This window comes from Indicator indicator, chromosome 24, assembly GCF_027791375.1.
Source record: "Indicator indicator isolate 239-I01 chromosome 24, UM_Iind_1.1, whole genome shotgun sequence".
In the NCBI taxonomy this organism is placed as follows: Eukaryota; Metazoa; Chordata; class Aves; order Piciformes; family Indicatoridae; genus Indicator; species Indicator indicator.
Genome location: NC_072033.1, coordinates 15,796,630 through 15,807,593, shown reverse-complemented (window position 1 = coordinate 15,807,593; position 10,964 = coordinate 15,796,630). Strand labels below are relative to the sequence as shown.

General features: G+C 64.0%; 1 protein-coding gene across 1 annotated transcript; it reads left to right on the top strand.

Moving 5' to 3' along the window:
- The first annotated feature begins 3,236 nt into the window (after nucleotides 1–3,236).
- Nucleotides 3,237–6,246, top strand: SCRT2 (scratch family transcriptional repressor 2). The gene is made up of 2 exons (XM_054392064.1): nucleotides 3,237–3,360; nucleotides 5,537–6,246. Exons 1-2 carry the CDS (start codon nucleotides 3,237–3,239, stop codon nucleotides 6,244–6,246), a joined length of 834 nt encoding a protein of 277 aa, XP_054248039.1.
- Nucleotides 6,247–10,964: the final 4,718 nt, after the last annotated feature.

Genomic DNA, 10,964 nt, shown 5'->3' with positions numbered 1-10,964 from the left:
AGCCGCTGGCACCACTTCGGCAGGGTCTGTCCCCCCCGACCCCCTCCGGGCACCACTGGGCATCCCCCCTGCGCACCTCCAGGCTGACCCCACAGCCAGCAGCCCACAGCACTCCACGTCCAGGATCCAGCTCCGGGGGACATGAGGGGGACCAGCGTGTGGGGGTTTGTCTCATCCCCCCGCTGAAGCAGGGACCTTCTCCCCTTACCCCCTGCGAGGATGCTGCTGCCCTTAGGAGCCCTCCAAAGACCCTCACCCACCGTACACCCCCCCTCTGCCCCTCTCGCCGAGGAAACAATCGCTTCCCATGGGAATTATTTCCATACAGCTGCTGGGGACGGCAGGGCCCGGGTTGAGCCTTTCTTCTGGCACTCACCTCCTCCCTCCCAGGTTTTTTGCGGGGGGGGGGGCAGGGGCTGCAGTCAGCGATATGAGCAGAGCTCGGCGGGGCTGATTGCGGGTTATTAACATAATTATCTCAGTCCCCTGCCTCTGAAAGCAGCCGGGTTCCTCTTCCTCCCCCCTCACCCCACCCCCCCGTCTTTTACACTTAATTACCTCCCTTATTACACCACAGCCTGCCGAGAGGCAGAGCCCAGGGCAGCGGGCAGCGAGCGGACAGTGGGTGGGCAGTGGATGGGCAGTGGGTGGGCAGGCAGCAGGCAAAAAGTGGGCAGCGAGCAGGGATTGGTGCAGGCAGGGAGGAAAGTAGAGAGCAGGATGTGGTGAGGCAGTGGGGAGCAGGCAGTGGGCAGGCAACAGTCAAGTAGTGGGCAGGAAGTGGGCAGAGGGTAGACAACGGTGCAGTCAGGGAGGCAGGCAGCAAGTGGGCAAGGGGCACACAGAGAAGAAGGCTGCAGACTGGCAGTGGGCATTGAGCAGGTGGTGGGCAGGCAGCTGGCAGGCAAAAGGCAGGCAGTAGGTGGCCAGTCAGTGGGCAGTGGGCATATAGTTGGGCAGGCAGCAATCAGTGGGGCAGGCAGTGGGCAGGGAGCAGGCAGGCAGGCAGTGGGTGGGCAGTGGACAGCGGGCAGGCAGCAGGCAGGCCCAACTAGGGCGTAAGTAATGCCTGCTCTGCGAACGTGCCTTCAAGGAGAAAAGCAGCACAGACACGGATAAATAAATCAGGGAACGGGGAGCAGAGCCCGGTGCATGGAGAAGGGGCCTGCGGGGGGGGCGTGCGGGAGCAGCCCGGCAGGCCGGTGTCCCTGTGCTCCCCTTACCACGGCCGAGTACCGGCGGTCCTCCGGGAGAGGTGACCTTGAACTTGGCAGAGCCCTGACGTCAGGGCAGCGCTGCGGGGCCAGATGGGAGCCGTGGCGCTGCCTGCGAGCCCCGGCAGAGCGCTGCGGGAGGGAGGGTGAGATCCCCTAGCACGTGTTGGGGGGCAGCCCTGGGACCCCCAGACTCCGGAGCAGGCCTAAGGGGGAGATGTGAAGTGCCCCTGGGCTGTGGGGATGCTCTGGGATGCTGTGAGATGCTGTGGGACGCACTGGGGTCCAAGATGCTGTGGGATCCTGTGGGTTGTGGGGTGTCATGGGGTCTAGGATCCTGTGGGATCCTGTGGGATGCTGTGGGCTCTGGGACCCTGTGGGATGTTGTGAGGTCTAGGATCCTGTGGGATGTGGGATGCTGTAAGCTGTGGGCTGCTCAGGGCTGTGAGATTCTGTGGGCTGTGGGATGGTCTGGGATGTAGGATGCTGTGTGTTACAGTGGGATGCTGTGGACTGTGGGATCGTATGTGTTATGGGATGTCCTTGGCTGTGGGATGCTGTAGGATGCCCTGGGCTATGGGATGCCATCCAAAGCAGTGAGCAGGGGCACAATGTGATGCCAGGCTGGCTCCAGCCCTGACTGAAGGAACAGACACGACTGTGAGCAGGCAGACCCAGGGTGCCAGATGCAGGGGAGCTGCTTTCAGCCCCCAGACCAGATGCCACATGCCCAGGGCCAAAGGTGATGATGCCTCCCAAGACCGGTGGCGCCCAGGGCTGCCCTGTGCCAGCCATGCCAGCACTCTGCCTGTAGTGACAGATGACGAACTGTCCTTACTTAAATGCTGCATCGCTCTCAGCACAGCGCAGGGAGCACAGGGCCTGCTGCCAGCCAGGTCCTGGTGTCACTCTCCAGCTCCTGCCTGTCACAGAGCCAGCTCTGGGACCACTGAGTGCCCACAGGACCGGGGCCTCATCCTGCTGCTGGGGGCGCGGCAGCAGAGTGAGAGCAAGAGGAGGGGGCGACCGAGGGCTCCAGGGAAGGAACAATGCACCACTGCCAGCCCTGCTATTGTTGTGGGCTGCGAAGGTCACTGAGATTCCCTGGGGACAGGGATGGGGACAGGGGATATAGGAAAGGGAGAGAAGGTGGGAAAAGGGACAGGGAAGAGGAATAGGGAAGAGGAAAGGGGCAGTGGGCAGGGATGAGGACAGGGCAGAGGTGGGACAGGGATGAGGACAAGGAAAAGGGAGCAAGAATGGGGACAGAGAACAAGGGACAAGGAAAGGGACAAGGGGAAGAGGTCAGCAGAAAGGGGCAGAGGACGGAGATGAGGATAGGGAAAACAGACAGGAATGGGAATATGGAATAAGAATAGGAACAGGAAGCAAGGACAGGAGAAAGAGGCAAGAAAAAAGGGACAGGGAACAGGGGTGGAGACAAGGGACAGGGATGGGGATGGAGACAAGGCACAGGGATAAGGACGGAGACCAGGGACAGGGATGGGGACCCCCGCCCCCGCAGCCCTGTCCTTCGCAGGCCCCGGGGGCTGGCGGCGGGGAGACAAAGGAGGTGGGAGGCAGGGCTGTGTCCCACCGCCCCCCCGTCACCGTTCTCCCCCCCGCCCCCCCCCTCCCCCCCACGTATCCCCATTGTCCATGCCCCGGGGGTGGAGGGGAACAGGGTGGGAGGGACCGGGGACCCCGCACTGTCGCCATGCCCGGAGCACCCGGCTCCACCGGCGGCTCGGGGGTCTCCGGGTGCGGCCGGGTGGAGCGACCCCCTCCCCCCCAGCATCCTGCCTTCCTCCCCTCCTCCTCCTCCCCTCCTCCTCCTCCTCCTTCTTCTCCTCCTCCTCCTCCTCGCCTCCCCGCCCCTCGCACTCGGCTCCCCGCTCCTCGCCGCCCGCACAGCCGGGGCCGGAGCGCCGGGGCGGGGCGGGGGCCGGGGCCGGGGCCGGGGCCGGTGGCAGTGCCGGTACCGGAGCTGTCCAGTGCTGAGGGCGCCGGCCCGGCCCCGCCATGCCCCGTTCCTTCCTGGTGAAGAAGCTGAAGGCGGAGGCGTTCCCGGCTACCGGGGCCCCCGCACCCCCTTACACCCCCCTGGAACCCCCCTACGCGCTGCCCGGCCCCGCCACCGGCGATGGTGAGTGCTGGGATGAGGGCTCCGGGAACGGGGGGACCCCCTCGCTATTGTGTGTGAGCCTCACTGGGGCAGCCCAGGGAAGGGGGCGGGGAGATGCGGGGCAGGACGAGGTAGGGGTCCCCGCGTTGTGTCCTGCAGCTGGGGGGTGCAGTGAGGCGGTGGGAAGCAGGAGGCAGGGGGTCACTCGTCTTCGCCTTGTCCCCCGCTCCGGGGCCAGCGGCCGAAGTTGGTCCTTGGGGAAACATCCACTGCGTGACAGCGGCAGCCCCTGTGGGCACCCCTCTGGTCGTCGTCCCCACCGCCACCCCGCCTCCCGGGGGGCAGCGGGGCCAGCTCCTTCCTACGACAAGTTGAGTTCTTTTTGGGGGGCGTACGAAGCAGGCGGTCTGGGGTGCAGGCGGGGGAAGACAGAGCCTCGCCGTGCCTGCGGGTTTCATTGTTCGCAGCGGTGCCCCGAGCCCCCCCGGGAGCAGGCGGGGGAGAGGAGGGGGCAGCCCCCTCCCCGCAACACCGGGAGAGGTGCGAAGAGCTGGGCTGAAGGGTCCCCGTAGCTCCGTCCTGCAAAGGGATACTGGGGAGGACTCTGGGGGTCCCCCAGCTTCGTCAGAGCCCCCCCTAATGGGCCCAGGGACAGCCTGGAAGAGGGGGTCGGGAGATGGGGGGGGTCTATTCTGGTCCTGACTGCTCGGGGAGCGGGAGGTTGAGCTGAATGCAGGAATGGGCCTGATCCAGCTATGCACAAGCCAACATTGTCCCACCGCTGTGGTCTCGTCCCCCCTTTTCTACCTCTCCCCAGCCCTTGGTGGCCTTTCTGTGCTGGGAGCAGGGCTGTGAGGGCGGGGGAGGGAGGGGATCCTCTGTTTCCTCCCCCCCACGACATCAGGAGCACAGAGCCAGTGGGGGAGGGATGTGCTGCAGCTGGGCAGAAGCTGCCGACGCTGCTCTCCTGGAAATAACCTTGCTGCATGCTCGGAGGCAGCGTGAGAAATTGCTGAGCAGGGCGCTTTCTGCACAGCCCGCGCTGTCAGCACCGAGCGGGGGGGGCGGGGGGGGACCCAGCTCCACCCCTGCCAGGCAGCCCCCTCCCCACCACAGGCACCCCAGGCCTTCACGGGACAAACGGCAGCACCCCCTCGCCCTGGGCAAGGGGGTCCCATGAGTGGGGGGCGGGGGAATGGCTTTAGGGATGCTCGGCTGCAGCGAGGTTGGGGTTTCCATGCTGCTTCAGTGGTGCAAGTGGGTGAGACTGGCCTGGGCACCGACTCAGACCCCTGACAGCCCCCGGTGTCACCAACAGCTGAGACATGGTCTCTGAAGGGACAGCACGCAGGAGACCACTGGGACTAGTTTGGGGGTCCTGGGGGTGGCAGAATGTCCCACAGGGTCACTGGCCTGGCAGGGAGAAAGCTGAGCTGCTACTCTTGAGGTGACCTTCATGTACCAGCATAGAGAGACAGGGATGCCCATGGGGATGCCCACAAAGGGACCACTCTGTCACGGGTCAGGGGTCCCTTATTCTGAGCAGGGCCGTGAGCAGATCAATGTCACACAGGGGTGACACTGCTAGAACAGCACCTGAGCCCTGTTCCACGCCTGAGGGGGTTGTGGGTCCCTCTTCTGGGCAGGAGCCCAGGATCCCGGTGCTGCTGGCTTCTCCATCCCTAGGGAATAGCCCCTGTTGGGGGAAGTGGGGGGCCCTTCCCAGCCCCTTTTCTGAAGAAGGGAAGCCTGGGGCAGCCTCCTTCCCCCTTGCCCCAGCTGGTCCGGGCTGGGTGAGGCAGGAGGTGCCGGAGCAGAGCTCTTTACCGATGCTGCCCCGGTGAACAATGAGGCACCGACAGCTGCCTGGCGGCAAATGGACCCCGGGGGCTGCCCGCAGCCGGGGCAGCGGGACCGGCACAGGGTGCGCACAGCTGAATGTCCCACAACCCCGTCCCCAGCTCACACCCAGGGCTGCCCCGTGGGATGGCATCTATCCTGCCAGCAGATGAGGAGAGGACCCGGGGCAGACAAGGCAGCTCCATTGATCGGGACCAGTCCGAGTGGGGACGGGGACTGTGCCAGGGGGACAGCCCGAGTTCTGCACCCACGATTGGTATTTTTGGCTGGTGCCTTGCCCCTGTCTGCGATGGGCTTAGCCCGGAGGGACAGTAACCCCACCGTGCCATTCCTGTAGGGTACCTCCAGCACTGCCTGGCACCCGCCGGCTACGACACGGACAAGAAGCAGGGTCTGCCACCGCCACCACCGGACCCGGCCTACGCACCCGGTCACGAGGAGTACAGTGACCCCGAGAGCCCCCAGTCCAGCTTTTCCGCCCGCTACTTCAACGGGGAGGCGGCGGTGACGGACAGCTACTCCATGGATGCCTTCTTCATCACGGACGGGCGGTCGCGCCGGCGCAGCGAGAGCCAGCGCCGCGGCGGCAGCCACCGCCACTCCTGCCCCGAGTGCGGCAAGACCTATGCCACCTCTTCCAACCTCAGCCGGCACAAGCAGACCCACCGCAGCCTGGACAGCAAGATGGCACGGAAATGCCCCACGTGCGGCAAGGCTTACGTCTCCATGCCCGCCCTGGCCATGCACGTCCTCACCCACAACCTCAAGCACAAGTGCGACGTGTGCGGCAAAGCCTTCAGCCGGCCCTGGCTGCTTCAGGGCCACATGCGGTCGCACACCGGGGAGAAGCCCTTCGGCTGCTCCCACTGCGGGAAAGCCTTTGCCGACCGCTCCAACCTGCGCGCCCACATGCAGACCCACTCCGCCTTCAAGCACTACAAGTGCAAGCAGTGCGAGAAGACCTTCGCCCTCAAGTCGTACCTCAACAAGCACTACGAGTCCGCCTGCTTCAAGGGCTCCGAACACAGCTGTGCAATAGGGAACTAGCCCCCTCCCCTCCTCCCGCCCTTGTCCTCATCCCCATTCCCATCCCCCAAACCCGCTTCCGTTCCCATTCCTATCCACATCTCCATCCCCACCTCCTTCCCCAGCTCCATCCCCAGCCCCATTCCTACTTCTATCCCCGATCTACATCCCTGCCCCCATTCCCACCCCATCTCCAACCCCATCGTCATCCCTATCCCCATCTTCAACCCCATCCCTGTCCCCATCCCTTCCTCATTCCCATCCCTAGCCCAGTTCCAGTCTCCAGTCGGTCCCAGTCCCCGTGCCAGCACTCCCGCAGCTGCAGCCAGCCGTGCGTTGTGGCTATGCCGTAGCCAGAGGTCACAACCCCCCAGACTCACGCCCCAGCTCTCCTCGGGAAGGGCTGCATCCAGCCGGGTCCGCAGCAGGACCCAGCTCCTCGCCCATAGGTCCCCGAACCCCCTCGCAGCCAGGCGGGTCTCTCTGCGGGGGTCTCACCCGGGGACCTCTTCTAGACCCAGGAGAGACTTTCCTCCTCCAGCTCGTGACTTTCACCTCCTCTATTTATTTAATTTATTGCTATTATTTATTTAGAGCTGCTGCTTCTCCCCACGGGGGATCCCGAGGGAGAAAAGACACTTTTCTGCTCCCCCCCAGGAGCAAAACCTCACCTTGACCTTGACACTGATGGGCTGAGTGCTCTTGCCAGCTCGGCGGGACTGACGGACGGGACGGCTGTCAGGAGGCTGTCAGACACCCCCGGAGGCTGGGCTCCCCGCAGCCCACCACCCTGGGGCATACTGAAGCCCCCTTACCCAGCACAGTCCCACGGGGCATAGCCCCATGGCACCGTGCTCATCCTGGCACTGCATCTCTACAGCCCCGGAGTCAGGGAAAGAGCGAGGGGTGCCCGGCTGAGACCCGCAGGACACGTGTGTCCCCGTGGCACCCAGCTTGGCCAGGCACACCTGGTCTCCGCCACGGCGATGGGCTGGAAACAGCTCCCCCCGGGGCAAGTGCAGTCCCTTTCGCCGTGCATACGGCCAGGCTGGCAGCTGGGCTGGAGACCCAGCCTCGTGGCAGCACCTGAACCCCAAAATGTGCCCCAGCCTCTGCCCAGAGCCCTCCCCAGCTCCCTCCCCATCACCCCTCACTCCCCCTGCCTGCGCTCAGGATGAGGGGGAGTCAGCGTAGCCGTAAAGTTTAGGTGAGTCTATTTAAATGTTCTTATTTATATTATTTATAACTTCTGCTTTTCACTATTTATTTGCCAAGACTGGCAGGGCCGTGCCAGCGCTGGCTTGCAGGAGGTGGCAGAGCCGCAGCAGAGCCGCCGTGCCCGGGACACAGCCACGGTGACACGGACGGGGACAGGACCCCGAGAGCGGACCGTGTGAAGGGCACGGAGGCAGGAGGGCATGAGCTGGCACCTTTGTAAGCCCTCCCCAAAAGGCAAAGTTTTTCTCATCCGTCTTCCTCGCTGCCGCAGGCTCCTGCTGTGCCCCCCGCCCCGTGCCAGCCCGGTGGGGACAAACCAGCCGTTCTATGCAACCTCCCTGCGGAGCATCCCCGCACCGGCCCCGGAGCGAGCGGCATTCCCGGAGCGGGGCCCGACCCGCGCCTCCGCTTCCTACCTCGGGCCACCAGCTGCCACGGCCCCATCACCCCGTGCCAGTCCCTGACACCCTCGGGGTTCAGCCTGGCACCCCAAGGGGCCGCACTCGCGTACCCCACACGTCTTCCTGTGCTGTCTTCCTCCCTGCACCGTCTTCCTCCTGCCGCCTCGGTGCCCACGTTGCCGTGGCTTGCAGTCTCGATGCCTCCCGGGAACGTCCCTGGCACCATCTTCCTCCTGCTGCCTCGATGCCCGCGTTGCCACAGGCACAGCTCATGGGCTTGTCATCTCCTGGGGACATCTCTAGCACTGTCTTCCTCTCAGTGCCCATCTTGCCATGGCTTGTGGGCTTGACGCCTCCTAGGTCATCCCTGGCACCATCTTCCTCCCACCACCTTGGTGCCTACATTGCCATGCCCCCAGCTCGTGGGCTCAACACTTCCCAGGGACATTCATGGCACTGTCTTCCTCTCCATGTTTGTGTCACCACAGCCATGGGCTTGATGCCTCCCGGGGACGCCCTTGGCACTATCTTCCTCCCACCACCTTGCCGCCCATCTTGCCACGTCTCGTGGGCTTGATGTTCTCGCGGGGACATCCCTGGCACTGTCTTCCTTTTGGTGCGGACGTTGCCACGGCTTACATGTTCAATCCCTCCCAGGGATGCCCCTGGCACCACCTTCCTCCCACCACCTCGGTGCCCACATTACCGCCGCTCACAGGCTTGACGCCTCCTGGCGGCACCCCTGTCACAATCCTCTCTGCCATGGCACGGTGCCCACACACCCACATCCTACGCAGGGTAAAATGCATCACCCCAACCACCACGCAGGTGCCCACCAGCGAGGACGCAGCAGCTGAGGCTCTCCCCGCCGTGCCGGCATCCCTCGGCTGGGGGGGCACAGAGCGGGCACCACGCCTCTGCCCTTGCCCCTACTGTAAATAGCAGATACTACAGCAATAATTTTCCGTGCATGATAGATTTTTTTCTGCCAGGTTTTGTACTCGCCAGCCCCCAGCGAGACCAGACAGGTCCTCTGGGGAGCCGGCTGCCCGCAGTATTACTTGTAACGCGATTCAGGGATATAAAAGGGATTTCTGCCACTAACTCTGTGTCCTGGGGCATTTGTGCTGGCACGGGCGAGGGGTGGCATGACAGCCATGGGGCTGTGTGCCAATTCTGAGGTGGGATGGGCAGCAACCTGGGACAAGGGACTTGGAATGGGAGCATTGTGGAAAAATCCTCTGCACTAAGGAATGGAGATGCCCCAAGAGCCAGCTGGGAATGGGGCACTCGATGTACCTGGAGTGTCCAGCGCTGCCCATTTGCTATGTTAGCCCCAACAGGCGGCGGGCAGCAGCCAGATGACCTCCTGCCATGCTGAGCAGTGGGTTGGCAGTGCCACCTTGCTTGTGCAAGCACCAGGAAGGCTGCGAGTGGCAGCAGATTGCTGACCTGGAAGTAAAGCACCATGTGAAATCCCAGCAGTGGGGCAGGGAGGCTGGCAGGAAGCCTCAGAGGTGCCCAGCGATGCCCAGGCACCCCTAGCCTCATGACTGTGTCCCACGGGAAGGGCAGGGTGAGAGGGTTTTGTTTGGGCTGATGGCACGTTCACACCCACTCGGGATGATGGCATAGCTCAGGGCTGTGAGAACAACCTGGCACCAAAACCTCATCCTGGAGCCTCACAAACCCATCCCTGACTGGCACTGGCACCAGCCCTCGCACTGGGCAACGACTCACCCACTGTGCCCACTGCTACCAAGTCAGGGTTGGAGACCCTCCATGCCCCCCAGGAGCTAGGGTGATGGGATAGGAGCAGCCATCTACTGGCATCACAGCCCCACTGCAGAGCCAGGCTGCCCTGGTTGTAGCAGCTGGTGGGGTGGGAGACCAAACTCTTGCTGGGAGCCTCTCCACCATTTGGGACTGGTCACTGGGAGCCTCTCTGCCATTTCAGACTGGGGTCTGCGAGCTTCTCCACCATCTGGAGCACTGGTCTGAAGATGTGACCTAGAAAGATCCAGGGCTGGAGCATGGTGATGTCTGCCCAGCCATGGAACATCGATGCTTCACTGCTTAGCTCCAGGGCTGGTTCATGCCACCTCTTCCTGACCCCATCACGTCAGCCTGGCAGGGAGGAGGAGACTCCGGGATTGAGACACACTCCTGGGAGCACATGCCAGCACCCCATTGAGATACCACAGGCAGATCCTTCATGGCCCAGCATAGCCAGGTGGGATCAGAGGCCCGCGGGCAGCCCCAGGGTGGGGCAGCAGGGTGGTCACTTCCCATTACACTTCAGCCTCTGCATGCCGAGGGGTGTCCCGCTGGGACGGGGAGCTGAGGGCAGCCTTGGTCACAGCCTCGCCGGGGAGGAGAGGAGCAGGCAGGAGGCCAGGCGGCGCTGGCACCCGTCCCGGCAGCCTGTCCTGCCCCTTCACAGTGACTCTGCAAAACAGCGGGGCGGTGGCAGTGACGATGACGATGGCGGGGCCAGGAGGAAGTAGAGGGGCTCGGCTGGGCTGGGCACTGCTAGGGGTGGCCAAACGAGCTCAGCCAGCCGGGCGGGAGGAGGGACGAGGCCAGCTGCCAACCATGGCTGAGGCTGAAGATGCCAGCATCCACACGAAGCACATCGGGGCTGTGCACAACGTGCCCATGGACGTCCTGATCCGGCCCATCCCCGCGGAACTGGATGAGGGCAAAGTGCAGAGCCTGATGCAGACCCTCCAGGTGAGCATAGCCCTGCTGCCTCCTGGGGTGTTGGGGGGCAAAACTACCTTGACATCCACCAGTGCCACCCTGGCACCCAGTCCTGGCACTCTGACACCCACCCATGTCAACCTAGCACCCACCCCTGGCATGATGGCACCCACTCTCATTACCCCAGCACCCACCCGTGGCACCCCAGAATCCACCCCTGTCACTAGCACCACCAGTGACACCCTGGCACCCAATCCCATCACTCCATCACTCACTGGTGCCACCCCAGCACCCACTGATTCTGCCTTGGGGGAACTACTGTTGGGGAAGCTCGCAGCACCGAGGCCCCGCCGCGCTGTGGTTCGGGGATATCGGGGGGTACATTGTTCCTGGGGCTCTTTCCCTTGGCAGGAGGAG